The sequence below is a fragment of the Oncorhynchus kisutch genome, linkage group LG2, assembly GCF_002021735.2.
Source record: "Oncorhynchus kisutch isolate 150728-3 linkage group LG2, Okis_V2, whole genome shotgun sequence".
Lineage (NCBI taxonomy): Eukaryota > Metazoa > Chordata > Actinopteri > Salmoniformes > Salmonidae > Oncorhynchus > Oncorhynchus kisutch.
This window is the reverse complement of record NC_034175.2, coordinates 79,853,350-79,881,202: the sequence shown is the minus strand read 5'-3', so window position 1 is coordinate 79,881,202 and position 27,853 is coordinate 79,853,350. Positions and strand designations below refer to the sequence as shown.

Sequence of the window (27,853 nt, the reverse complement as noted above, 5' to 3'; positions counted from 1 at the left end):
AGGTTGGGGTCAGGATTCATTCAGGTTGGGGTCAGTTTGGAGTCAGGGGTTAGGGTTCATTAAAGTTGGGGTCAGGATTCATTAGGGTTAGGGTTCATTAAGGTTGCATACAGGATTCATTAAGGTTGGGGTCAGGGGTTAGGATTAATTAGGGTTGGGGTCAGGGGTTAGGATTCATTAAGGTTGGGGTCAGGGTTGGAGTCAGGCATTAGGATTCATTAGGGTTGGGTCAGGGTTGGAGTCAGGGGTTAGGGATCATTAAGGCTGGGGTCAGGGTTGGAGTCAGGATTCATTAAAGTTGGGGTCAGGGTTGGAGTCGGGGGTTAGGGTTTATTAAGGTTGGGGTCAGGATTCATTCAGGTTGGGGTCAGGGTTGGAGTCAGGGGTTAGGGTTCATTAAGGTTGCATACAGGATTCATTAAGGTTGGGGTCAGGGGTTAGGATTCATTTGGGTTGGGGTTAGGATTCATTAAGGTTGGGGTCAGGTTTCATTAAGGTTGGGGTCAGGGTTGGAGTCAGGGGTTAGGATTCATCAGGGTTGGGGTCAGGGGTTAGGGTTCAATAAGGTTGGGGTCAGGATTCATTCAGGCTGGGTTCAGGGTTGGCGTCAGGATTCATTAAAGTTGGGGTCAGGGTTGGAGTCGGGGGTTAGGGATCATTAAGGTTGGGGTCAGGATTCATTAGGGTTGGGGTCAGTGGTTAGGATTCATTAAGGTTGGGGTCAGGGGTTAGGATTCATTAAGGTTGGGTTCAGGATTCATTCAGGTTGGGGTCAGGGTTGGAGTCAGGGGATAGGATTCATTAGGGTTGGGATCAGGGGTTAGGTTTCATTAAGGTTGGGGTCAGGATTCATTCAGGCTGGGGTCAGGGTTGGCGTCAGGATTCATTAAAGTTGGGGTCAGGGTTGGAGTCAGGGGTTAGGATTCATTAGGGTTGGGGTCAGGGGTTAGGATTCATTAAGGTTGGGGTCAGGGTTGGATACAGGGGTTAGGATTCATTAGGGTTGGGTCAGGGTTGGAGTCAGGATTCATTAAAGTTGGGGTCAGGGTTGGAGTCGGGGGTTAGGGTTTATTAAGGTTGGGGTCAGGATTCATTCAGGTTGGGGTCAGGGTTGGAGTCAGGGGTTAGGGAATCATTAAAGTTGGGGTCAGGATTCATTAGGGTTAGGGTTCATTAAGGTTGCATACAGGATTCATTAAGGTTGGGGTCAGGGGTTAGGATTAATTAGGGTTGGGGTCAGGGGTTAGGATTCATTAAGGTTGGGGTCAGGGTTGGAGTCAGGCATTAGGATTCATTAGGGTTGGGTCAGGGTTGGAGTCAGGGGTTAGGGATCATTAAGGCTGGGGTCAGGGTTATAGTCAGGATTCATTAAAGTTGGGGTCAGGGTTGGAGTCGGGGGTTAGGGTTTATTAAGGTTGGGGTCAGGATTCATTCAGGTTGGGGTCAGGGTTGGAGTCAGGGGTTAGGGTTCATTAAAGTTGGGGTCAGGATTCATTAGGGTTAGGGTTCATTAAGGTTGCATACAGGATTCATTAAGGTTGGGGTCAGGGGTTAGGATTAATTAGGGTTGGGGTCAGGGGTTAGGATTCATTAAGGTTGGGGTCAGGGTTGGAGTCAGGCATTAGGATTCATTAGGGTTGGGTCAGGGTTGGAGTCAGGGGTTAGGGATCATTAAGGCTGGGGTCAGGGTTATAGTCAGGATTCATTAAAGTTGGGGTCAGGGTTGGAGTCGGGGGTTAGGGTTTATTAAGGTTGGGGTCAGGATTCATTCAGGTTGGGGTCAGGGTTGGAGTCAGGGGTTAGGGTTCATTAAAGTTGGGGTCAGGATTCATTAGGGTTAGGGTTCATTAAGGTTGCATACAGGATTCATTAAGGTTGGGGTCAGGGGTTAGGATTCATTTGGGTTGGGGTTAGGATTCATTAAGGTTGGGGTCAGGTTTCATTAAGGTTGGGGTCAGGGTTGGAGTCAGGGGTTAGGATTCATCAGGGTTGGGGTCAGGGGTTAGGGTTCATTAAGGTTGGGGTCAGGATTCATTCAGGCTGGGTTCAGGGTTGGCGTCAGGATTCATTAAAGTTGGGGTCAGGGTTGGAGTCGGGGGTTAGGGATCATTAAGGTTGGGGTCAGGATTCATTAAGGTTGGAGTCAAGGGATAGGATTCATTAGGGTTGGGGTAAGGGGTTAGGTTTATTAAGGTTGGAGTCAGGGTTGTAGTCAGGGGTTAGGATTCATTAAGGTTGGGGTCAGGGTTGGAGTCAGGGGTTAGGATTCATTAAGGTTGGGGTTAGGGTTAGGGTTGAGGATTCATTAAGGTTGGGGTCAGGGTTGGAGTCAGGGGTTAGGATTCATCAGGGTTGGGGTCAGGGGTTAGGATTCATTAAGATTGGGGTCAGGATTGGAGTCAGGGTTTAGGATTCATTAAGGTTGGGGTCTGGGTTGGAATCAGGGGTCAGGGTTTGAGTCAGGGGTTAGGATTAATTAGGGTTGGGGTCAGGGGTTAGGATTCATTAAGATTGGGGTCAGGGGTTAGGATTCATTAAGGTTGGGGTCATGATTCATTCAGGTTGGGGTCAGGGTTGGAGTCAGGGGATAGGATTCATTAAGGTTGGGGTCAGGATTCATTAGTTTGGGGTCAGGGTTGGAGTCAGGGGTTAGGATTAATTAGGGTTAGGATTCATTAAGGTTGGGGTCAGGGTTGGAGTCAGGGGTTAGGATTCATTAGGGTTGGGTCAGGGTTGGAGTCAGGGGTTAGGGATCATTAAGGCTGGGGTCAGGGTTGGAGTCAGGATTCATTAAAGTTGGGGTCAGGGTTGGAGTCGGGGGTTAGGGTTTATTAAGGTTGGGGTCAGGATTCATTCAGGTTGGGGTCAGGGGTTAGGTTTCATCAGGGTTGGGGACTCCAACCTTAATAAAACCTAACCCCTTACCCCTACCCTCATTAATCCTATCCCTTGACTCCAACCTTAATGAATCCTGACCCCAACCTTAATGATCCCTAACCCCCGACTCCAACCCTGACCCCAACTTTAATGAGGGGTTAGGGTTCATTAAGGTTGGAGTCAGGGATTAGGATTCATTAGGGTTGGGGTCAGGATTGGAGTCAGGGGTTAGTATTCATTAGGGTTGGGGTCAGGGTTGGAGTCAGGGGTTAGGATTCATTAAGGTTGGGGTCAGGATTGGAGTCAGGGGTTAGGATTCATTAGGGTTGGGGTCAGGGTTGGAGTCAGGGGTTAGGGTTCATTAAGGTTGGGGTCAGGGGTTAGGATTCATTAGGGTTGGGGTCAGGGTTCATTAGGGTTGGGGTCAGGCTTCATTAAGGTTGGGTCAGGGTTAGAGTCAGGGGTTAGTATTCATTAGGGTTGGGGTCAGGGTTAGAGTCAGGGGTTAGGATCCATTAGGGTTGGGGTCAGGGGTTAGGATTCATTAGGGTTGGGGTCAGGGGTTACGGTTCATTAAGGTTGTGGTCAGCGTTGGAGTCAGGTGTTAGGGTTCTTTAAGGTTGGGGTCAGGGGTGAGGATTCATTAGGGTTGGGGTCAGGGGTTAGGGTTCATTAAGGTTGGAGTCAGCGGTTAGGGTTCATTAGGGTTGGGGTCAGGCTTCATTAAGGTTGGGGTCAGGGTTGGAGTCAGGGGTTAGGATTCATTAAGGTTGGGGTCAGGGGTGGAGTCAGGATTCATTAAAGTTGGGGACAGGGTTGGAGTCGGGGTTTAGGGATCATTAAGGTTGGGGTCAGGATTCATTAAGGTTGGAGTCAAGGGATAGGATTCATTAGGGTTGGGGTAAGGGGTTAGGTTTTATTAAGGTTGGAGTCAGGGTTGTAGTCAGGGGTTAGGATTCATTAAGGTTGGGGTCAGGGGTTAGGATTTATTAAGGTTGGGGTCAGGGTTGGAGTCAGGGGTTAGGATTCATTAGGGTTGGGGTCAGGGGTTAGGGTTCATTAAGGTTGGAGTCAGGGATTAGGATTCATTAGGGTTGGGGTCAGGATTGGAATCAGGGTTTAGTATTCATTAGGGTTGGGGTCAGGGTTGGAGTCAGGGGTTAGGATTCATTAAGGTTGAGGTCAGGATTGGAGTCAGGGTTTAGGATTCATTAAGGTTGGGGTCAGGATTGGAGTCAGGGTTTAGGATTCATTAGGGTTGGGGTCAGGATTGGAGTCAGGGGTAAGGGTTCATTAGGGTTGGGGTCAGGCTTCCTTAAGGTTGGAGTCAGGGGTTAGGATTAATTAGGGTTGGGGTCAGGGGTTAGGATTCATTAGGGTTGGGGTCAGGGTTGGAGTCAGGGGTTAGGGTTCATTAAGGTTGGGGTCAGGGGTTAGGATTCATTAGGGTTGGGGTAAGGGGTTAGGATTCATTAGGGTTGGGGTCAGGGGTTAGGATTCATTAGGGTTGGGGTCAGGGTTGGAGTCGGGGGTTAGGGATCATTAAGGTTGGGGTCAGGATTCATTAAGGTTGGAGTCAAGGGATAGGATTCATTAGGGTTGGGGTCAGGGGTTAGGTTTTATTAAGGTTGGAGTCAGGGTTGTAGTCAGGGGTTAGGATTCATTAGGGTTGGGGTCAGGGGTTAGGGTTCATTAAGGTTGGAGTCAGGGATTAGGATTCATTAGGGTTGGGGTCAGGATTGGAATCAGGGGTTAGTATTCATTAGGGTTGGGGTCAGGGTTGGAGTCAGGGGTTAGGATTCATTAGGGTTGGGGTCAGGGGTTAGGGTTCATTAAGGTTGGAGTCAGGGATTAGGATTCATTAGGGTTGGGGTCAGGATTGGAATCAGGGGTTAGTATTCATTAGGGTTGGGGTCAGGGTTTGCAGTCAGGGGTTAGGATTCATTAAGGTTGGGGTCAGGATTGGAGTCAGGGTTTAGGATTCATTAGGGTTGGGGTCAGGATTGGAGTCAGGGGTTAGGATTCATTAGGGTTGGGGTAAGGGGTTAGGATTCATTAGGGTTGGGGTCAGGGGTTAGGATTCATTAGGGTTGGGGTCAGGGGTAACGGTTCATTAAGGTTGGGGTCAGGCTTCATTAAGGTTGGGGTCAGGGTTGGAGTCAGGGGTAAGGATTCATTAAGGTTGGGGTCAGGGGTGGAGTCAGGGGTTAGGGTTCATTAAGGTTGGGGTCTGGTTTGGAGTCAGGGGTCAGGATTCATTAGGGTTGGGGTCAGGGGTTAGGATTCATTAAGGTTAGGGTCAGGGTAGGAGTCAGGGGTTAGGATTCATTAGGGTTGGGGTCAGGGGTTAGGGTTCATTAAGTTTGGAGTCAGGGTTTAGGATTCATTAGGGTTGGGGTCAGGGGTTAGGATTAATTAGGGTTGGGGTCAGGGGTTAGGATTCATTAAGGTTGGGGTCAGGGTAGGAGTCAGGGGTTAGGATTCATTAGGGTTGGGGTCAGGGGTTAGGATTCATTAGGGTTGGGGTCAGGATTCATTAGGGTTGGGGTCAGGGTTGGAGTCAGGGGTTAGGATTCATTAGGGTTGGGGTCAGGGGTTAGGGTTCATTAAGTTTGGTGTCAGGTTTGGAGTCAGGGGTTAGGATACAATAGGGTTGGAGTCAGGGGTTAGGGATCATTAAGGCTGGGTCAGGGTTTAGTATTCATTAGGGTTGGGGTCAGGATTGGAGTCAGGGGTTAGGATTCATTAGGGTTGGGGTCAGGGGTTAGGATTCAATAGGGTTGGGGTTAAGATTTACTAAGGTTGGGGTCAGGGTTGGAGTCAGGGGTTAGGATTCATTAGGGTTGGGGTCAGGGGTTAGGATTAATTAGGGTTGGGGTCAGGGCTTAGGATTCATTAGGGTTGGGGTCAGGGTTGGAGTCAGGGGTTAGGATTCATTAGGGTTGGGGTCAGGGGTTAGGATTAATTAGGGTTGGGGTCAGAGGTTAGGATTCATTAAGGTTGGGGTCAGGGTAGGAGTCAGGGGTTAGGATTCATTAGGGTTGGGGTCAGGGGTTAGGATTCATTAGGGTTGGGGTCAGGGGTTAGGATTCATTAGGGTTGGGGTCAGCATTGGAGTCAGCGGTTAGGGTTCATTAGGGTTGGGGTCAGGGTTCATTAAGGTTGGGGTCAGGATTCATTCAGGTTGGGGTCAGGGCTGGAAATAGGGGTTAGGATTCATTAGGGTTGGGGTCAGGATTTAGGATTCATTAGGGTTGGGGTCAGGATTCATTAAGGTTGGGGTCAGGGTGGGGGTCAGGGGTTAGGATTCATTAGGGTCAGGGTCAGAGTTTAGGGTTCATTAAGGTTGGGGTCAGGGTTGGAGTCAGGGGTTAGCATTCATTAAGGTTGGGGTCAGGGTTGGAGTCAGGGGTTAGGATTAATTAGGGTTGGGGTCAGGGGTTAGGATTCAATAGGGTTGGGGTCAGGGTTGGAGTCAGGGGTTAGGGTTCATTAAGGTTGGGGTCAGGGGTTAGGAGTCATTAGGGTTGGGGTCAGGGGTTAGGATTCATTAAGGTTGGGGTCAGGGTAGGAGTCAGGGTTAGGATCTATTAGGGTTGGGGTCAGGGGTTAGGATTCATTAGGGTTTGGGTCAGGGGTTACGGTTCATTAAGGTTGGGGTCAGCGTTGGAGTCAGCGGTTAGGGTTCATTAGGGTTGGGGTCAGGATTCATTCAGGTTGGAGTCTGGGTTGGAGTTAGGGGTTAGGATGGGTTGGGGTCAGGGTTTAGGATTCATTAGGGTTGGGGTCAGGGTTCATTAAGGTTGGGGTCAGGGTTGGAGTCAAGGGTTAGGGTTCATTAAGGTTGGGGTCAGGGTTGGAGTCAGGGGTTAGGATTCATTAGGGTTGGGGTCAGGGGTTAGGATTCATTAAGGTTGGGGTCAGGATTCATTAGGGTTAGGGTTCATCAAGGTTGCATACAGGATTCATTAAGGTTGGGGTCAGGGTTGGGGTCAGGGTTCATTAGGGTTGGGGTCAGGGGTTAGGATTCATTAGGGCCGAGGTCAGGGGTTAGGGTTCATTAAGGTTGGAGTCAGGGGTTAGGATTCATTAGGGTTGGGGTCAGTGGTTAGGGTTCATTAAGGTTGGGGTCAGGGTTGGAGTCAGGGGTTAGGGTTCATTAGGGTTGGGGTCAGGGGTTAGGATTCATTAGGGTTGGGGTCAGGGGTTAGGATTCATTAGGGTTGGGGTCAGCATTGGAGTCAGCGGTTAGGGTTCATTAGGGTTGGGGTCAGGGTTCATTAAGGTTGGGGTCAGGATTCATTCAGGTTGGGGTCAGGGTTGGAGTCAGGGGTTAGGGTTCATTAGGGTTGGGGTCAGGGGTTAGGATTCATTAGGGTTGGGGTCAGGGGTTAGGATTCATTAGGGTTGGGGTCAGCATTGGAGTCAGCGGTTAGGGTTCATTAGGGTTGGGGTCAGGGTTCATTAAGGTTGGGGTTAGGATTCATTAGGGTTGGGGTCAGGGTTCATTAAGTTTGGTGTCAGGTTTGGAGTCAGGGGTTAGGATTCATTAGGGTTGGGGTCAGGGGTTAGGATTCATTAGGGTTGGGGTCAGGGTTGGAGTCAGGGGTTAGGATTCATTAGGGTTGGGGTCAGGGTTCATTAAGGTTGGGGTCAGGATTCATTCAGGTTGGGGTCAGGGCTGGAAATAGGGGTTAGGATTCATTAGGGTTGGGGTCAGGATTTAGGATTCATTAGGGTTGGGGTCAGGATTCATTAAGGTTGGGGTCAGGGTGGGGGTCAGGTGTTAGGATTCATTAGGGTCAGGGTCAGAGTTTAGGGTTCATTAAGGTTGGGGTCAGGGTTGGAGTCAGGGGTTAGCATTCATTAAGGTTGGGGTCAGGGTTGGAGTCAGGGGTTAGGATTAATTAGGGTTGGGGTCAGGGGTTAGGATTCAATAGGGTTGGGGTCAGGGTTGGAGTCAGGGGTTAGGGTTAATTAAGGTTGGGGTCAGGGGTTAGGAGTCATTAGGGTTGGGGTCAGGGGTTAGGATTCATTAAGGTTGGGGTCAGGGTAGGAGTCAGGGGTTAGGATTTATTAGGGTTGGGGTCAGGGGTTAGGATTCATTAGGGTTTGGGTCAGGGGTTACGGTTCATTAAGGTTGGGGTCAGCGTTGGAGTCAGCGGTTAGGGTTCATTAGGGTTGGGGTCAGGATTCATTCAGGTTGGGGTCAGGGTTGGAGTTAGGGGTTAGGATTCATTAGGGTTGGGGTCAGGGTTGGAGTCAGGGGTTAGGATTCATTAGGGTTGGGGTCAGGATTCATTAAGGTTGGGGTCAGGATTCATTAGGGTTAGGGTTCATCAAGGTTGCATACAGGATTCATTAAGGTTGGGGTCAGGGTTCATTAGGGTTGGGGTCAGGGGTTAGGATTCATTAGGGCCGAGGTCAGGGGTTAGGGTTCATTAAGGTTGGAGTCAGGGGTTAGGATTCATTAGGGTTGGGGTCAGGGTTGGAGTCAGGGGTTAGGGTTCATTAGGGTTGGAGTCAGGGGTTAGGGTTCATTAGGGTTGGGGTCAGGGGTTAGGATTCATTAGGGTTGGGGTCAGGGTTTAGGATTCATTAGGGTTGGGGTCAGCATTGGAGTCAGCGGTTAGGGTTCATTAGGGTTGGGGTCAGGGTTCATTAAGGTTGGGGTCAGGATTCATTCAGGTTGGGGTCAGGGCTGGAAATAGGGGTTAGGATTCATTAGGGTTGGGGTCAGGATTTAGGATTCATTAGGGTTGGGGTCAGGGGTTGGGATTCATTAGGGTCAGGGTTTAGGGTTCATTAAGGTTGGGGTCAGGGTTGGAGTCAGGGGTTAGCATTCATTAAGGTTGGGGTCAGGGTTGGAGTCAGGGTTCATTAAGGTTGGGGTCAGGATTCATTAAGGTTGGGGTCAGGATTCATTAAGGTGTGAGTCAGGGTTCAAGTCAGGGGTTGGGGTTCATTAAGGTTGGGGTCAGGGGTTAGGATTCATTAAGGTTAGGGTCAGGGTTGTAGTCAGGGGTTAGGATTCATTAGGGTTGGGGTCAGGGGTTAGGGTTCATTAAGGTTGGGGTCAGGATTCATTAGGGTTAGGGTTCATCAAGGTTGCATACAGGATTCATTAAGGTTGGGGTCAGGGTTGGGGTCAGGGGTTAGGATTCATTAGAGCCGAGGTCAGGGGTTAGGGTTCATTAAGGTTGGAGTCAGGGGTTAGGATTCATTAGGGTTGGGGTCAGTGGTTAGGGTTCATTAAGGTTGGGGTCAGGGTTGGAGTCAGGGGTTAGGGTTCATTAGGGTTGGGGTTAGGGTTCATTAGGGTTGGGGTCAGGCTTCATTAAGGTTGGGGTCAGGATTCATTAGGGTTGGGGTCATGAGTTAGGATTCATTAGGGCCGAGGTCAGGGGTTAGGGTTCATTAAGGTTGGAGTCAGGGGTTAGGATTCATTAGGGTTGGGGTCAGTGGTTAGGGTTCATTAAGGTTTGGGTCAGGGTTGGATTCAGGGGTTAGGATTCATTAGGGTTGGGGTCAGGGGTTAGGATTCATTAGGGTTGGGGTCAGGATTGGAGTCAGGGGTAAGGTTTAATTAAGTTTGGTGTCAGGTTTGGAGTCAGGGGTTAGGATACAATAGGGTTGGAGGTCAGGGGTTAGGGATGAATCCTAATGAATCCTTACCCCTGAATCCAACCCTGACCCCAACCTTAATGAACCCTAACCACTGACCCCAAGGCTGGGTCAGGGTTTAGGATTCATTAGGGTTGGGGTCAGGATTGGAGTCAGGGATAAGGGTTAATTAGGGTTGGGGTCAGGCTTCATGAAGGTTGGAGTCAGGGGTTAGGATTCATTAAAGTTGGGGTCAGGGTTGGAGTCAGGGGTTAGGATTAATTAGGGTTGGGGTCAGGGGTTAGGATTCATTAAAGTTGGGGTCAGGGTTGGAGTCAGGGGTTAGGATTCAATAGGGTTGGGGTTAGGATTTATTAAGGTTGGTGTCAGGGTTGTAGTCAGGGGTTAGAATTCATTAAGGTTGGGGTCAGGGGTTAGGATTCATTAAGGTTGGGGTCAGGGTAGGAGTCAGGGGTTAGGATGAATTAGGGTTGGGGTCAGGGGTAAGGATTCATTAGGGTTGGGGTTAGGATTCATTAGGGTTGGGGTCAGGGTTGGAGTCAGGGGTTAGGGTTCATTAAGGTTGGGGTCAGGGGTTAGTGTTCATTAAATTTGGGGTTGGGGTCAGGGTTCATTAGGGTTGGGGTCAGGGTTCATTAGGGTTGGGGTCAGGGTTAGAGTCAGGGGTTAGTATTCATTAGGGTTGGGGTCAGGGTTAGAGTCAGGGGTTAGGATTCATTAGGGTTGGGGTCGAGGTTAGAGTCAGGGGTTAGGATTCATTAGGGTTGGGGTCGAGGTTAGAGTCAGGGGTTAGGATTCATTAGGGTTGGGGTCAGGGGGTAAGGATTCATTAGGGTTGGAGTCAGGGGTTAGGACTCATTAAGGTTGGAGTCAGGGGTTAGGGTTCACTAAGGTTGAGGTCAGCGTTGGAGTCAGGGGTTAGTATTCATTAGGGTTGGGGTCAGGGGTTAGGATTCATTAAGGTTGGGGTCAGGCTTCATTAAGGTTGAATTCAGGATTCATTCAGGTTGAGGTCAGGGTTGGAGTCAGGGGTTAGGATTCATTAGGGTTGGGGTCAGGGTTCATTAAGGTTGGGGTCAGGGTTGGAGTCAGGGGTTAGGGTCCATTAAGGTTGGGGTCAGGGTTGGAGTCAGGGGTTAGGGTTCATTAGGGTTGGGGTCAGGGGTTAGGATTCATTAAGGTTAGGGTCAGGGTTGGAGTCAGGGGTTAGGATTCATTAGGGTCGGGGTCAGGGTTCATTAAGGTTGGGGTCAGGGTTGGAGTCAGGGTTTAGGATTCATTGGGGTCAGGGGTTAGGATTCATTAGGGTTGGAGTAGGGCTTCATTAAGGTTGGAGTCAGGGTTTAGGGTCCATTAAGGTTGGGGTCAGGGTTGGAGTCAGGGGTTAGGATTCATTAAGGTTAGGGTCAGGGTTGGAGTCAGGGGTTAGGATTCATTAGGGTCGGGGTCAGGGTTCATTAAGGTTGGGGTCAGGGTTGGAGTCAGGGTTTAGGATTCATTAGGGTTGGAGTCAGGCTTCATTAAGGTTGGAGTCAGGGGTTAGGATTCATTAAGGTTGGGGTCAGGGGTTAGGGTTCATTAAGGTTGGGGTCAGGATTCATTAGGGTTAGGGTTCATCAAGGTTGCATACAGGATTCATTAAGGTTGGGGTCAGGGTTGGGGTCAGGATTCATTAGGATTGGGGTCAGGGGTTAGGATTCATTAGGGCCGAGGTCAGGGGTTAGGGTTCAATAGGGTTGGGGTCAGGGATTAGGATTCATTAAGGTTGGAGTCAGGGGTTAGGGTTCATTAAGGTTGGAGTCAGGGGTTAGGGTTCATTAGGGTTGGGGTCAGGCTTCATTAAGGTTGGGGTCAGGGGTTAGGATTCATTAAGGTTGGGGTCAGGGGTGGAGTCAGGGGTCAGGATTCATTAGGGTTGGGGTCAGGGTTGGAGTCAGGGGTTAGGATTCATTAGGGTTGGGGTCAGGGGTTAGGGTTCATTAAGGTTGGGGTCAGGGTTAGAGTCAGGGGTTAGGATTCATTAGGGATGGAGTCAGGGGTTAGGATTCATTAGGGTTGGGGTCAGGGTTCATTAAAGTTGGGGTCAGGGGTTAGGATTCATTAGGGTTGGGGTCAGGGTTCATTAAAGTTGGGGTCAGGGGTTAGGATTCATTAGGGATGGAGTCAGGGGTTAGGATTCATTAGGGGTGGAGTCAGGGGTCAGGATTCATTAGGGTTGGGGTCAGGGTTGGAGTCAGGGGTTAGGATTCATTAGGGATGGAGTCAGGGGTTAGGATTCATTAGGGGTGGAGTCAGGGGTCAGGGTTCATTAGGGTTGGGGTCAGGGGTTAGGATTCATTAGGGTTGGGGTCAGGATTCATTAGGGTTGGGGTCAGGGTTCATTAAAGTTGGGGTCAGGGGTTAGGATTCATTAGGGTTGGGGTCAGGGTTCATTAAGGTTGGGGTCAGGATTCATTAAGGTGTGAGTCAGGGTTCAAGTCAGGGGTTGGGGTTCATTAAGGTTGGGGTCAGGGGTTAGGATTCATTAAGGTTAGGGTCAGGGTTGTAGTCAGGGGTTAGGATTCATTAGGGTTGGGGTCAGGGGTTAGGGTTCATTAAGGTTGGGGTCAGGATTCATTAGGGTTAGGGTTCATCAAGGTTGCATACAGGATTCATTAAGGTTGGGGTCAGGGTTGGGGTCAGGATTCATTAGGGTTGGGGTCAGGGGTTAGGATTCATTAGAGCCGAGGTCAGGGGTTAGGGTTCATTAAGGTTGGAGTCAGGGGTTAGGATTCATTAGGGTTGGGGTCAGTGGTTAGGGTTCATTAAGGTTGGGGTCAGGGTTGGAGTCAGGGGTTAGGGTTCATTAGGGTTGGGGTTAGGGTTCATTAGGGTTGGGGTCAGGCTTCATTAAGGTTGGGGTCAGGATTCATTAGGGTTGGGGTCATGAGTTAGGATTCATTAGGGCCGAGGTCAGGGGTTAGGGTTCATTAAGGTTGGAGTCAGGGGTTAGGATTCATTAGGGTTGGGGTCAGTGGTTAGGGTTCATTAAGGTTTGGGTCAGGGTTGGATTCAGGGGTTAGGATTCATTAGGGTTGGGGTCAGGGGTTAGGATTCATTAGGGTTGGGGTCAGGATTGGAGTCAGGGGTAAGGTTTAATTAAGTTTGGTGTCAGGTTTGGAGTCAGGGGTTAGGATACAATAGGGTTGGAGGTCAGGGGTTAGGGATGAATCCTAATGAATCCTTACCCCTGAATCCAACCCTGACCCCAACCTTAATGAACCCTAACCACTGACCCCAAGGCTGGGTCAGGGTTTAGGATTCATTAGGGTTGGGGTCAGGATTGGAGTCAGGGATAAGGGTTAATTAGGGTTGGGGTCAGGCTTCATGAAGGTTGGAGTCAGGGGTTAGGATTCATTAAAGTTGGGGTCAGGGTTGGAGTCAGGGGTTAGGATTAATTAGGGTTGGGGTCAGGGGTTAGGATTCATTAAAGTTGGGGTCAGGGTTGGAGTCAGGGGTTAGGATTCAATAGGGTTGGGGTTAGGATTTATTAAGGTTGGTGTCAGGGTTGTAGTCAGGGGTTAGGATTCATTAAGGTTGGGGTCAGGGTAGGAGTCAGGGGTTAGGATTAATTAGGGTTGGGGTCAGGGGTAAGGATTCATTAGGGTTGGGGTTAGGATTCATTAGGGTTGGGGTCAGGGTTGGAGTCAGGGGTTAGGGTTCATTAAGGTTGGGGTCAGGGGTTAGTGTTCATTAAATTTGGGGTTGGGGTCAGGGTTCATTAGGGTTGGGGTCAGGGTTGGAGTCAGGGGTTAGTATTCATTAGGGTTGGGGTCAGGGTTAGAGTCAGGGGTTAGGATTCATTAGGGTTGGGGTCGAGGTTAGAGTCAGGGGTTAGGATTCATTAGGGTTGGGGTCGAGGTTAGAGTCAGGGGTTAGGATTCATTAGGGTTGGGGTCAGGGGGTAAGGATTCATTAGGGTTGGAGTCAGGGGTTAGGGTTCACTAAGGTTGAGGTCAGCGTTGGAGTCAGGGGTTAGTATTCATTAGGGTTGGGGTCAGGGGTTAGGATTCATTAAGGTTGGGGTCAGGCTTCATTAAGGTTGAATTCAGGATTCATTCAGGTTGAGGTCAGGGTTGGAGTCAGGGGTTAGGATTCATTAGGGTTGGGGTCAGGGTTCATTAAGGTTGGGGTCAGGGTTGGAGTCAGGGGTTAGGGTCCATTAAGGTTGGGGTCAGGGGTTAGGGTTCATTAGGGTTGGGGTCAGGGGTTAGGATTCATTAAGGTTAGGGTCAGGGTTGGAGTCAGGGGTTAGGATTCATTAGGGTCGGGGTCAGGGTTCATTAAGGTTGGGGTCAGGGTTGGAGTCAGGGTTTAGGATTCATTGGGGTCAGGGGTTAGGATTCATTAGGGTTGGAGTCGGGCTTCATTAAGGTTGGAGTCAGGGTTTAGGGTCCATTAAGGTTGGGGTCAGGGTTGGAGTCAGGGGTTAGGATTCATTAGGGTTGGGGTCTGGGTTCATTAAGGTTGGGGTCAGGGTTTAGGGTCCATTAAGGTTGGGGTCAGGGTTGGAGTCAGGGGTTAGGATTCATTAAGGTTAGGGTCAGGGTTGGAGTCAGGGGTTAGGATTCATTAGGGTCGGGGTCAGGGTTCATTAAGGTTGGGGTCAGGGTTGGAGTCAGGGTTTAGGATTCATTAGGGTTGGAGTCAGGCTTCATTAAGGTTGGAGTCAGGGGTTAGGATTCATTAAGGTTGGGGTCAGGGGTTAGGGTTCATTAAGGTTGGGGTCAGGATTCATTAGGGTTAGGGTTCATCAAGGTTGCATACAGGATTCATTAAGGTTGGGGTCAGGGTTGGGGTCAGGATTCATTAGGATTGGGGTCAGGGGTTAGGATTCATTAGGGCCGAGGTCAGGGGTTAGGGTTCAATAGGGTTGGGGTCAGGGATTAGGATTCATTAAGGTTGGAGTCAGGGGTTAGGGTTCATTAAGGTTGGAGTCAGGGGTTAGGGTTCATTAGGGTTGGGGTCAGGCTTCATTAAGGTTGGGGTCAGGGGTTAGGATTCATTAAGGTTGGGGTCAGGGGTGGAGTCAGGGGTCAGGATTCATTAGGGTTGAGGTCAGGGTTGGAGTCAGGGGTTAGGATTCATTAGGGTTGGGGTCAGGGGTTAGGGTTCATTAAGGTTGGGGTCAGGGTTAGAGTCAGGGGTTAGGATTCATTAGGGATGGAGTCAGGGGTTAGGATTCATTAGGGTTGGGGTCAGGGTTCATTAAAGTTGGGGTCAGGGGTTAGGATTCATTAGGGTTGGGGTCAGGGTTCATTAAAGTTGGGGTCAGGGGTTAGGATTCATTAGGGATGGAGTCAGGGGTTAGGATTCATTAGGGGTGGAGTCAGGGGTCAGGATTCATTAGGGTTGGGGTCAGGGTTGGAGTCAGGGGTTAGGATTCATTAGGGATGGAGTCAGGGGTTAGGATTCATTAGGGGTGGAGTCAGGGGTCAGGGTTCATTAGGGTTGGGGTCAGGGGTTAGGATTCATTAGGGTTGGGGTCAGGATTCATTAGGGTTGGGGTCAGGGTTCATTAAAGTTGGGGTCAGGGGTTAGGATTCATTAGGGTTGGGGTCAGGGTTCATTAAAGTTGGGGTCAGGGGTTAGGATTCATTAGGGATGGGGTCAGGGTTCATTAAAGTTGGGGTCAGGGGTTTGTGTTCAATAAGGATCACTTGACTGGTGCCACTCTGTAAAGCATCGAACAGCAGGGCAGCGCATGACTGACATTCGGAGTAATTTGCCTATTCTATCAGCCAGAGATTGACATGGTCGATCTCCACAGAGATCGCAGAGAACTGATCTGTAGGGTTACAGTCCCCATGTGAATCTAGCTCTGACAAAAAATAAAATAATTAAACACCCCAACCGTGCAGATTATTTTACATTTTAAAACAATTTGGATTAAAATTCAAATCATTTCAAATGACACATTAGCCGTATATCAACAGGCTAACGTGTAACCCTGTTATCAACAGTAACCCTGTTATTAGTGCCAATATGGACTAGCTCCGTTATATTGGGTCAGTCTTACTTTGTCAGCAGCTGCCAGCAGGTTGTCGGCCATCTTGTCCAGGTTGGGAGCTTTCCCTGTGTAGATGAATCCCATCATCTCCTTAAACACGTCTGGCTCCACATCACTGATGTCCACACGGTTCTGAGACAGGACACAGTATCATTGTGTTACTATGAGAAATAAAGTAGCAGCAGTAGTGTTCATATGTGAAGGTCTCAGTGAAACAAACCTTTTTACTCTCCTCCATCTCATGTTCAAACATGGCGCTAAAGACGGGAGATCTCGCTGTCAATCAAAGAAGAAAAACAACATTAGTATATCTGTGGTGATTCAAGGCATTCTTAACCAAACTGCTGCCATGCCTAATGCATGGAGTCAAAGGGTGAAGGAATCAATCCCTGCGGTCTGCACAGCTAGGAGGGCTGAGGTAAGAGAGGGCTGGAGAGGCCCTCAGGATTACAACCAGGTGTTACAGGGTTAGGGATTAGAACCAGGGGGCTGGTAAGCGGCAGAGAGGGGGCTGGTAAGCGGCAGAGAGGGGGCTGGTAAGTGGCAGAGAGGGGGGCTGGTAAACTAGTGTCTCCTGACCCCTCCTGTCTCAGGCTCCAGTATTTATGCTGCAGTAGTTTACGTGTCGGGGGCTAGGGTCAGTTTGTTATATCTGGAGTACTTCTCCTGTCCTATTCGGTGTCCTGTGTGAATAGGACCATGCCCCAGGACTACCTGACATGATGACTCCTTGCTGTCCCCAGTCCACCTGGCCGTGCTGCTGCTCCAGTTTCAACTGTTCTGCCTTATTATTATTCGACCATGCTGGTCATTTATGAACATTTGAACATCTTGGCCATGTTCTGTTATAATCTCCACCCGGCACAGCCAGAAGAGGACTGGCCACCCCACATAGCCTGGTTCCTCTCTAGGTTTCTTCCTAGGTTTTGGGCTTTCTAGGGAGTTTTTCCTAGCCACTGTGCTTCTACACCTGCATTGCTTGCTGTTTGGGATTTTAGGCTGGGTTTCTGTACAGCACTTTGAGATATCAGCTGATGTACGAAGGGCTATATAAATCATTTGATTTGGTAAGCGGCAGAGTGGGGGCTGGTAAGCGGCAGAGAGGTGGCTGGTGCTGGTAGTGGTAGAGAGGTAGTGTCCGAGTCTTACCTGCTAGGATGGATTTGTGTGCCTTGAACTCCTGCCCCCCCACATAGAGGGAACAGTCAGTGAAGCGGGAACACTGCCACAGGTTCCCCAGGTCGTCTGACAGCTGGCACTCTGGTACCTTTAGCATGTTCATGTTGGACTGGCCAGAGATGTTCACAGAGTCCTGCACCACACTCACCTAGAATATAATATAACATACAATACATTATCTATACATTTACATTATCAATACTAAATCATGTTGGACGGCCCAGAGATGTTCAGAGTCCTGAACCACACTCACCTAGAATATAATACCTGATCAATACATGATTTACTGTATTTATACCCCTTGATTTATTACACATTTTGTTGTGTTACAACCTGAATTCAAAACAGACTAAATATACTATTTTCCTCACCCATTGACACACAATACTTCATAATGACAAAGTGAGAGAAAAAAACATAGTTTTTGTAAATGTATTGAAAAAGAAATCCCCAAATCTACATAAGTATTCCTACCCAGAGTCAATACCTGTTAGAATCACCGTTGGCAGCGATTACAGCTGTGAGTCTTTCTGGGTAAGTCTCTAAGAACTTTGCACATCTGGATTGTACTATATCGCAACATTATTCTTTAAAAATATTCAGGCTCTGTCATTGCTAGGTGGCCATTTTCAAGTCTTGCCATAGATTTTCATGCCAGTTTAAGTCTAAACCGTAACTAGGCAACTCAGGAACATTCAATGTCATCTTGGCAATCAACTCCAGGGTATATTTGGTGTTGTGTTTTAGGTTATTGTCCTGCTGAAAGGTGAATTTGTTTCCCAGTGTTTGTTGGAGTGCAGAATGAACCAGGTTTTACTCTAGGATTTTGCCCTAGCTTAGCTCTATTCCATTTATTTTTATCCTAAAAATCTCCCTAGTCCTTTCCGATGACAAACATACCCATAATATAACGCAACCACCACCGTGCTTGAAAATATGGAGCGTGCCCCAAACATAACACTTTCTATTCAGGACATAGTTAATTTCTTTGCCACATTTTTTTGCAGTTTTACTTTAGTGCCTTGTTACAAACAGGATGCATGTTTTGGAATATTTGTATTCTGTACAGGCTTCCTTTTCACTCTGTCAATTAGGTTAGTATTGTGGAGTAACTACAATGTTGTTGATCCATCCTCTGTTTTCTCCTATCACAGCCATTGAACTCTGTTTTAAAGTCACCATTGGCCTCATGATGAAATCCCTGAGCGGTTTCCTTCCTCTCCGGCAACTGAGTTAGGAAGGACGCCTGTATCTTTGTAGTGACTGGGTGTATTGATACACCATCCAAAGTGTAATTAATAACTTCGCCATGCTCAAAGGGATATTCAATGTTTGCTATTTTCATCTACCAATCGGTGTGCTTTGTGAGGCATAGGAAAACCTCCCTGGTCTTTGTGATTGGATCTGTGTTAAACATAACTCCACTTTCACATTATGGGGTATTGTGTGTAAGCCAGTGACAACATTTAAATGTAATCCATTTTAAACACAACAGGAATGTGGAAAAGGGGTTGTGAATACTCTCAGAAGGCCTTGTATACATGATCTATACTAAAATACTATACTATTCATGTTGGACTGGCCAGAGATGTTCACACTATCCTGCACCACACTCATCTAGATAATAATATATATCTATACTAGAAATTGGCAACATGGACAAAAGTCAAATAGCCATAAATTGAGCCATTTTGCTTAATAATGATACATACAAAAACATTTATTTCTATTAGGGACAGGGCTCTAGACTGACTTTTTCCAGTGCTAAGTAAGATATGAAAGAAGATCACTATCTAACATGTTCAGGGAATGCATGATGGATATTTTTGATGTGCAGCATGCGAAAATAGGAACCAGAATAATCAGATTTATTTTTGCCTCTTTAGAGATTAATTTCCTGCATGTTTTTGGTGCATATTGTCCAAGGCTATATCTGACATAATTCACCATCTGAGGTAGTAGGAACTCAAAACACAGCAAGATTGCTATCTCTAAATATTATATTGTTGCTAGATAGCCATGCAATTGATCTAACAGTGAATTTAACATCCTACAAAAACCTTCCAATGGTAGGCACATGGCCAACCCATCTCAATGACATACTGTTTGTAAAGTGCTGCCTTTTCCACTATATTGACAGTTGATGAATAAACTCACAAAGCAGTCTCTCTTTTTTAATGGTTTTAGAAGTAAAAATATGCCGGAACGTTGTGTAGCCTAATCACTGAAATTACCGGCTTCGGTAAAACGTGGGTAATATCGGTGTCTGAAATTGTCTCTCTCAGTAGGAGGACACCCGATAGTAGACCTGACAGTAGAATCTGTCCAGAACAATACGTGTTTTCTGGAATGTAACTTTGGAGGGTCCATGTAAATGAAGTGTCCAATCAATTCGAAATTAACTGAATACTTCTAGGAATAAGTGCCAGTTTGCCTGACATGGTTTGCAGCAAGGTCTAATATTTTCAGGGAAATTGGCAATTTTATAAACAAATTAGATTCAAATTGGAGATGGAAGGTCTCTACTCATTTAATTAGGCGTTTTCAGGAAGTTAATTAATTAGTTGGATTACAATGCGTTTGTTCTTGTGTTTTAATGGCGTAACAAAGACCAGGAGATACTCCAATATAAACAACTCATTCATTAATAACTCTTCATACTGAAACAAACTATTCAAAGGAAGTTCTCTCCAAATCATGAATATATTGTGTCGACATCGTACATGTATTGTAGTATAGGTGAATGTATTGTAGTATAGGTGAATGTATTGTAGTATAGGTGAATGTATTGTAGTATAGGTGAATGCATTGTAGCTGAGAGTGATGCAAGACTTAACATCTGTGGCCAGTCCAACATTATGTATTAGTGTAGATTAGTTGGGATGATAAACTGACGGGTGGAAACACTGTCCTGTTGAGGTAGGGACCCTTCTTCTAGTGGGGTGGAAACACTGTCCTGTTGAGGTAGGGACCCTTCTTCTAGAGGGGTGGAAACACTGTCCTGTTGAGGTAGGGACCCTTCTTCTAGAGGGGTGGAAACACTGTCCGGTTGAGGTAGGGACCCTTCTTCTAGAGGGGTGGAAACACTGTCCGGTTGAGGTAGGGACCATTCTTCTAGAGGGGTGGAAACACTGTCCTGTTGAGGTAGGGACCCTTCTAGAGGGGTGGAAACACTGTCCGGTTGAGGTAGGGACCCTTCTTCTAGACAGTGATTGTGTGTATGTGTAACAGTGATTGTGTGTATGTGTGTGTTTGTAACAGTGATTGTGCGTGTGTGTGTAACAGTGATTGTGTGTGTGTGTGTGTGTGTAAAACAGTGATTGTGTGTGTGTGTGTGTGTAAGTGTAACAGTGATTGTGTGTGTGTGTGTGTGTGTGTGTGTAACAGTGATTGTGTGTGTGTGTGTGTGTAACAGTGATTGTGTGTGTGTGTGTAAAACAGTGATTGTGTGTGTTTGTGTGTGTGTGTGTGTGTAACAGTGATTGTGTGTGTGTGTGTGTGTGTGTGTGTGTGTGCGTGTGTGTGTAAAACAGTGATTGTGTGTGTGTGTGTGTGTGTGTAAAACAGTGATTGTGTGTGTGTGTGTGTGTGTGTAAAACAGTGATTGTGTGTGTGTGTGTGTGTGTGTGTGTGTGTGTGTGTGTGTGTGTGATTGTGTGTGCGTGTGTGTGTGTGTAAAACAGTGATTGTGTGTGTGTAACAGTGATTGTGTGTGTGTGTGTGTGTAACAGTGTGTGTGTGTGTGTGTAACAGTGATTGTGTGTGTGTGTGTGTGTGTGTGTGTAAAACAGTGATTGTGTGTGTGTGTGTGTGTGTAACAGTGATTGTGTGTGTGTGTGTGTGTAACAGTGATTGTGTGTAAAACAGTGATTGTGTGTGTGTGTGTGTGTAAGATTGATTGTGTGTGTGTGTGTGTGTGTGTGTGTGTGTGTGTGTGTGTGTGTGTGTGTGTGTAAAACAGTGAGTGTGTGTGTGTAAAACAGTGATTGTGTGTGCGTGTGTAAAACAGTGATTGTGTGTGTGCGTGTGTGTAAAACAGTGAGTGTGTGTGCGCGTGTGTGTAAAACAGTGATTGTGTGTGTGCGTGTGTGTAAAACAGTGATTGTGTGTGTGGGTGTGTGTAAAACAGTGATTGTGTGTGGGTGTGTGTGTGTAAAACAGTGATTGTGTGTGTGTGTGTAAAACAGTGATTGTGTGTGTGTGTGTAAAACAGTGATTGTGGTGTGTGTGTGTGTGTAACAGTGATTGTGTGTGGTGTGTATAAAACAGTGATTGGTGTGTTTGTGTGTGTGTGTAACAGTGCATTGTGTGTGTGGTGTGTGTTAAGTGTAACAGTGATTGTGTGTGTGTGTGTGTGTGTGTGGTAACAGTGATTGTGTGTGTGTTGTGGGTGTAACAGTGATTGTGTGTGTGTGTGTAAAACAGTGATGTGTGTGTGTTTTGGGTGTGTGGTTGTGGTAACAGTGATTGTGTGTGTGTGTGTGTGTGTGTGGTGTTTGTGTGCGTGTGTTGTGTAAAACAGTGGATTGTGTGTGTGTGTCGTGTGTGTGTGTAAAACAGTGATGTGTGTATGTGTGTGTGTGTGTGTAAAACAGTGATTGTGTGTGTGTGTGTGTGTGGTGTGTGTGTGTGTGTGGTGTGTGTGTGTGTGTGTTGTGTGTGTGGGTGTGTGTGTGTGTGTAAAACAGTGATTGTGTGTGCGTGTGTGTGTGTTGTAAAACAGTGATTGTGTGGTGTTGTAACAGTGATTGTGTGTGTGTGTGTGTAACAGTGTGTGTGGTGTGTGTGTGTGTGTGTTCTGTGGTGTGTGTGTGTGTGTGTGTAAAACAGTGGATTGTGTGTTGTGTGTGTGTGTGTGTGTGTGTGGTAACCGTGATTGGTGTTGTGTGTTGTGTGTAGTTTGTAAACAGTGATTGTGTGTTTAATAAACCAGTGATTGTGTGTGTGTGTTGTGTGTGTGTGTAAGATTGATTGTGTGTGTGTGTTGTGTGTGTGTGTGTGTAAAACAGTGAGTGTGTGTGTGTAAAACAGTGATTGTTGTTGCGCTTGTGTAAAACAGTGATTGTTGTGGTGCCGTTGTGTGTCAACACGTGATTGTGTGTGTGCGTGTGTGTAAAACAGTGAGTGTGTGTGTGTGTGTAAAACAGTGATTGTGTGGTGCGTGGTGTGTAAAACAGTGATTGTGTGTGTGGGTGGGTGTGTGTAAAACAGTGATTGTGTGTGGGTGTGTGTGTGTGTAAAACAGTGATTGTGTGTGGTGTGTGTAAACAGTGATTGTGTGTGTGTGTGTAAAAACAGTGATTGTGTTGTGTGGGTGTGTGTGTGTGTGTAAAACAGTGATTGTGGGTGTGTGTGTGTGTGTTGTACACAGTGATGTGTGTGTGGGTGTGTGTAAAACAGTGATTCTGTGTGTGGGTGTGTAAAACAGTGATTGTGTGTGTGTGTGTGTGTGTGTAAAACAGTGAGTGTGTGGTGTGTGTGTGTGTAAAACAGTGATTGTGTGTGTGTGTGTGTGTGTAAAACAGTGATTGTGTGTGTGTGTGTGTGTAAAACAGTGATTGTGTGTGTGTGTGGTGTGTGTGTAAAACAGTGATTGTGATTGTGTGTGGGTGTGTGTGTGTGTAAACAGTGATTGTGTTGTGTGGTGTGTGTGTGTGGTAAAACAGTGATTGTGTGTGTGTTGTAACAGTGATTGTGTGTGTGTTGTGTGGTAAAACAGTGATTGTGTGTGGTGTGTGTTGTGTGTGTGTGTGTGTGTGTGTGTGTGTAACAGTGATTGTGTGTGTGTGTGTGTGTTGTAACAGTGATGTGTGTGGTGTGTGTGTAACAGTGATTGTGTGTGTGGTGTGTGTGTGTGTTGTGGTGTGTTGTGTGTGTGTGGTAACAGTGATGTGTGTGTGTGTGTGTGTGTGTAAAACAGTGATTGTGTGTGTGTTGTTTTGTGTGTGGTGTAACAGTGATTGTGTGTGGTGTGTGTGTGTGGTGTGTGTGTAACAGTGATTGTGTGTTGTGTGTGGTTGTGTGTGTAAAACAGTGATTGTGTGTGTTGTGTGTGTGTAACAGTGATTGTGTTTGTGTGTGTGTGTTAACAGTGATGTGTGTGTTGGTGTGTGTGTGTGTAACAGTGATTGTGTGTGGGTGTGTGTTGTAACAGTGTGATTGTGTGTGTGTTAACAGTGATTGTGCGTGTGGGTGTGTGTAAAACAGTGATTGTGTGTGTGTGTGGTAAAACAGTGATTGTGTGTGTGTGGTGTAACAGTGATTGTGTGTGTGTGTGTGTAACAGTGATTGTGTGGTGTGTGTGTGTGTGTAACAGTGATTGTGTGTGTGTGTGTGTGAACAGTGATTGTTGTGGTGTGGTGTGTGTGGTGTTGTGTGTTAAAAGTGATTGTGCGTGGTGTGTGGTGTGTGTTGGTAAAACAGTGATTGTGTGTGTGTGTGTGTGGTGTGTGTGTGTTGTGTGTAAAACAGTGATTGTGTGTGTGTGCGTGTGTGTGTGTAAAACAGTGATTGTGTGTGGTGGTGTGTGTGAACAGTGATTGTGTGTGTGTGTGTGTGTGTAAAACAGTGATTGTGTGTGTGTGTGTGTGTGTGTGGTGTGTGTGTGTGTGTGTGTAAACACAGTGATTGTGTGTGTGTGTAACAGTGATTGTGTGTGTGTGTGTGTGTAACAGTGATTGTGGTGTGTGTGTGGTGGTGTGTAACAGTGATTGTGTGTGTGTGTGTGTGTGTGTGTGTGTAACAGTGATTGTGTGTGTGTGTGTGTGTGTAACAGTGATTGTGTGTGTGTGTAACAGTGATTGTGTGTGTGTGTGTGTAACAGTGATTGTGTGTGTGTGGTGTAACAGTGATTGTGTGTGTGTGTGTGTGTGTGTGTGTGTGTGTAAAACAGTGATTGCGTGTGTGTGTGTAACAGTGATTGTGTGTGTGTGAACAGTGATTGTGTGTGTGGGTAACAGTTGATTGTGCGTGTGGGTGTGGGTGTGTAAAACAGTGATTGTGTGTGTGTGTTGTTTTAAAACCGTGATGTTGTGTGTGCGTGTGTGTAAAACAGTGATTGTGTGTGTGGGTGTGTGTGTAAAACAGTGATTGTGTGTGTGTGTGTGTGTTGTGTAAAACAGTGATGGTGTGTGTGTGTGTGTGTGTGTGTAAAACAGTGATTGTGTGTGTGTGTGTGTGTGTGTGTGTGTGTGTGTGTGTGTGTGTGTGTGTGTGTGTGTGTGTAAAACAGTGATTGTGTGTTTGTGTGTGTGTGTAACAGTGATTGTGTGTGTGTGTAACAGTGATTGTGCGTGTGTGTGTGTGTGTAAAACAGTGATTGTGTGTGTGTGTAAAACAGTGATTGTGTGTGTGTGTAACAGTGATTGTGCGTGTGTGTGTGGGTGTGTAAAACAGTGATGTGTGTGTGCGTGTGTGTAAAACAGTGATTGTGTGTGTGGGTGTGTGTGTGTAAAACAGTGATTGTGTGTGTGCGTGTGTGTAAAACAGTGATTGTGTGTGTGTGTGTGTGTAAAACAGTGATTGTGTGTGTGTGTGTGTAAAACAGTGATTGTGTGTGTGCGTGTGTGTAAAACAGTGATGTTGTGTGTGTGTGTGTGTGTGTGTAAAACAGTGATTGTGTGTGTGCGTGTGTGTAAAACAGTGATTGTGTGTGTGTGTGTGTGTGTGTGTGTAAAACAGTGATTGTGTGTTGTGTGTGTGTGTGTGTGTGTAAAACAGTGATTGTGTGGTGTGTGTGTGTGTGTAAAACAGTGATTGTGTGTGTGTGTGTGTGGTGTGTAAAACAGTGATTGTGTGTGGTGTGTGTGTTAAAACAGTGATTGGTGTGGTGTGTGTGTGTAAAACAGTGATTGTGTGTGTGTGTGTGTGGTGTAAAACAGTGATTGTTGTGTGTGTGTGTTGTGTGTGTGTGTGTGTGTGTGTGTGTTGTGTGGTGGTGTGTGTGGTGGTGTAAACAGTGTGTGTTGTGTGTTTGTGTGTGTGTGTAACAGTGATTGTGTGTTTGTGTGTGTGTGTAACAGTGATTGTGTGTGTGTGTGTAACAGTGATTGTGTGTGTGTGTGTAACAGTGATTGTGTGTGTGTAACAGTGATTGTGCGTTTGTGTGTGGTGTGTGTGTGTAAAACAGTGTGATTGTGTGTGTGTGTGTAAAACAGTGATTGTGTGTGTGTGTAACGGTGTGTTGTGTGTGTGTGTGGTGTAACAGTGATTGTGTGTGTGTGTGTGTGTGTGTGTAACAGTGATTGTGTGTGTGGTGTGTGTGTAACAGTGATTGTGTGTGTGTGTGTAACAGTGATTGTGTTGTGTGGTGTGTGTGTGTGTAACAGTGATTGTGGTGTGTGTGTTGTGTGTAACAGTGATTGTGTTTGTGTGTGTGTAAAACAGTGATTGCGTGTGGTGTGTTGTAACAGTGATTGTGCGTGTGTTGTGTGGGGTGTGTAAAACAGTGATTGTGTGTGTGTGTGGTGTGTAAAACAGTGATTGTGTGTGTGTGTGTGTGTAACAGTGATTGTGTGTGTTGTGTAACAGTGATTGTGCGTGTGTGTGTGTGTGTGTAAAACAGTGATTGTGTGTGTGTGTGTGTAAAACAGTGATTGTGGGTTGTGTGTGTTGTAACAGTGATTGTGTGTGTGTGTAACAGTGATTGTGTGTGTGGTGTGTGTGTGTGTGGTGTGTGTGTGTGTGTGGTGTGTGGTTGTGTGTGTTAAAAACAGTGATTGCGTGTGTGTGTGTGTAACAGATTGNTGTGTCTCCCCAGGATAAATAGACCTCTTCCACATTCATGAAGAGACTCTCTCCATGCAGACACCTTTGTAGATTGTGTTGTGGTTCTTGGTGGCCTTTTGTTTGTTTGCTTGGCACCTTTCAACACCTTGTGCATTATCACATTCATGCATGCAAAACATTCACTTACACTACTGATTACTGATTACACACACCATTGTATATTTTTCCCTTAGTTGCTTTTAGTTAATAAATAATATATTTTGTTACTCCTTATCTCCACGTTGTCTCCCTTTGTTACGGGCTTTGAGCCGGTTTCGTGACAAGTGGGGGCTCATCCGGGATCTTTGAACTATTGGTTTGGGAGACCGTGGAGGTATGTGTTTGGTTTGCATATTGAGTTTGATAGGCCCAGTATTGGTTGCCTTTGTTGTTTGGTTTGTGTGCTGCGTTGGAGAGAGAATGGTTAGTTTCCAGGCCCTGCCTAGCCTGGAAACTCTTGTCTACTTTCTGTTGGGAAGTCAGTCTGAGGTGAGTAAATCGGCTGTGTACCTCAGGAGATTTGTGTAGGGTAGTGGAACTTGCTACCCGGAGCTATAGCCTTTTTTCCCCTGATAGGCTTAGCGACGTGTTTAAATTTTGGACATGTTGGGCATGGTTAAATGTTTTGTTATTTTTGTGTGGTGTCTGTGGACTGAGCAGTTGTCTCGGGGGCACATCCGTGGCTTGGTGGAATTTGCCAGCATGCTGGGGAGTTCTATTTCCTTGCCAGCGGGCTACAGTGCGTAAATACCCACCGCAAATCTGCACGAAGACTAGGGTTGAGTTATTGTAGGTTTTGGGGAAGCTCCGTATCTCATCTCTCTTCTGTGGTGCTCAGGGTGATTGTCATTTCTCTGGTTGTGGTCTGATGTGCTCAGCAGAGGGGTTGAGCAAGATTATTTACTTATGACTATGGTGTCTCATGTATACAAGTTCATTCGCTTTCCATCAGAGGACCTGTTAGAATTATGTACTAAAGAACAGCTGTTGAAGATCGCTGAACACTACAAGGTTAAATGATTGAAATTAGTGAAATTCTGTTTCGTTGGCAGTGACTATGAATCGTTGGAAGTGACTATGAATCGTTGGGAGTTGTAAAAATTAAGAAGGACCCTGATGTTCTTTTCGTTGGAGTTTGTAGCTGTTGGTCTTTTGTGCCATGTTTCTGAATGTTTACGTGACTGACCATTGTTTCGGGTTGTCATGTTCTATCTTTCCTGTCTGTTCCCTCCTGGTCTTGTGTTCTTCCCTCTTAAATATTGCTTCCTATGCACAAAGGTTGCTGAGGTCTGGGGAGGAGGTTGGTTGGTGCAGGTGGAGGTGTGAACACATAACCCCTCATAATGTCTGTTCCCTCCTGGTCGTGTTCTTCTTTCCTCTTAAATATTGCTTCCTATGCACAAAGGTTGCTGAGGTCTGGGGAGGAGGTTGGTTGGTGCAGGTGGAGGTGTGAACACATAACCCCTCATAATGTCTGTTCCCTCCTGGTCGTGTTCTTCTTTCCTCTTAAATATTGCTTCCTATGCACAAAGGTTGCTGAGGTCTGGGGAGGAGGAGGTTGGTTGGTGGAGGTGTGAACACATAACCCCTCATCAATTTGGGACGCAGAGGCTGTGTCAATTTGGGACGCAGAGGCTGTGTCAATTTGGGACGCAGAGGCTGTGTCAATTTGGGACGCAGAGGCTGTGTCAATTTGGGACGCAGAGGCTGTGTCAATTTGGGACGCAGAGGCTGTGTCAATTTGGGACGCAGAGGCTGTGTCAATTTGGGACGCAGAGGCTGTGTCAATTTGGGACGCAGAGGCTGTGTCAATTTGGGACGCAGAGGCTGTGTCAATTGGGACGCAGAGGCTGTGTCAATTTGGGACGAAGAGGCGGTCAATTGGACGCAGAGGCTGTGTCAATTTGGGACGCAGAGGCTGTGTCAATTTGGGACGCAGAGGCTGTGTCAATTTGGACGCAGAGGTAATTGGGACGCAGAGGCTGTGTCAATTTGGGACGCAGAGGCTGTGTCAATTTGGGACGCAGAGGCTGTGTCAATTTGGGACGCAGAGGCTGTGTCAATTTGGGACGCAGAGGCTGTGTCAATTTGGGACGCAGAGGCTGTGTCAATTTGGGACGCAGAGGCTGTGTCAATTTGGGACGCAGAGGCTGTGTCAATTTGGGACGCAGAGGCTGTGTCAATTGGGGACGCAGAGGCTGTGTCAATTTGGGACGCAGAGGCTGTGTCAATTTGGGACGCAGAGGCTGTGTCAATTTGGGACGCAGAGGCTGTGTCAATTTGGGACGCAGAGGCTGTGTCAATTTGGGACGCAGAGGCTGTGTCAATTTGGGACGCAGAGGCTGTGTCAATTTGGGA

At 47.1% G+C, this 27,853-nt stretch overlaps 1 protein-coding gene across 3 annotated transcripts in view; it reads right to left on the bottom strand.

Annotated features, from left to right (window-relative positions):
• The window catches only part of LOC109885594 (speckle-type POZ protein-like A), a 90,692-nt gene that overhangs the window by 22,955 nt on the left and 39,884 nt on the right, over window positions 1-27,853 (bottom strand). For all 3 annotated transcript variants that reach the window (XM_031801871.1, XM_031801875.1, XM_031801868.1), the window contains 3 exons: window positions 16,700-16,877; window positions 15,771-15,826; window positions 15,560-15,682 (listed from right to left, as the gene is read on the bottom strand). In XM_031801871.1, the coding sequence (XP_031657731.1) occupies window positions 15,560-15,682; window positions 15,771-15,826; window positions 16,700-16,877 (357 nt within the window). The remainder of the gene's footprint in view (window positions 1-15,559; window positions 15,683-15,770; window positions 15,827-16,699; window positions 16,878-27,853) is intronic.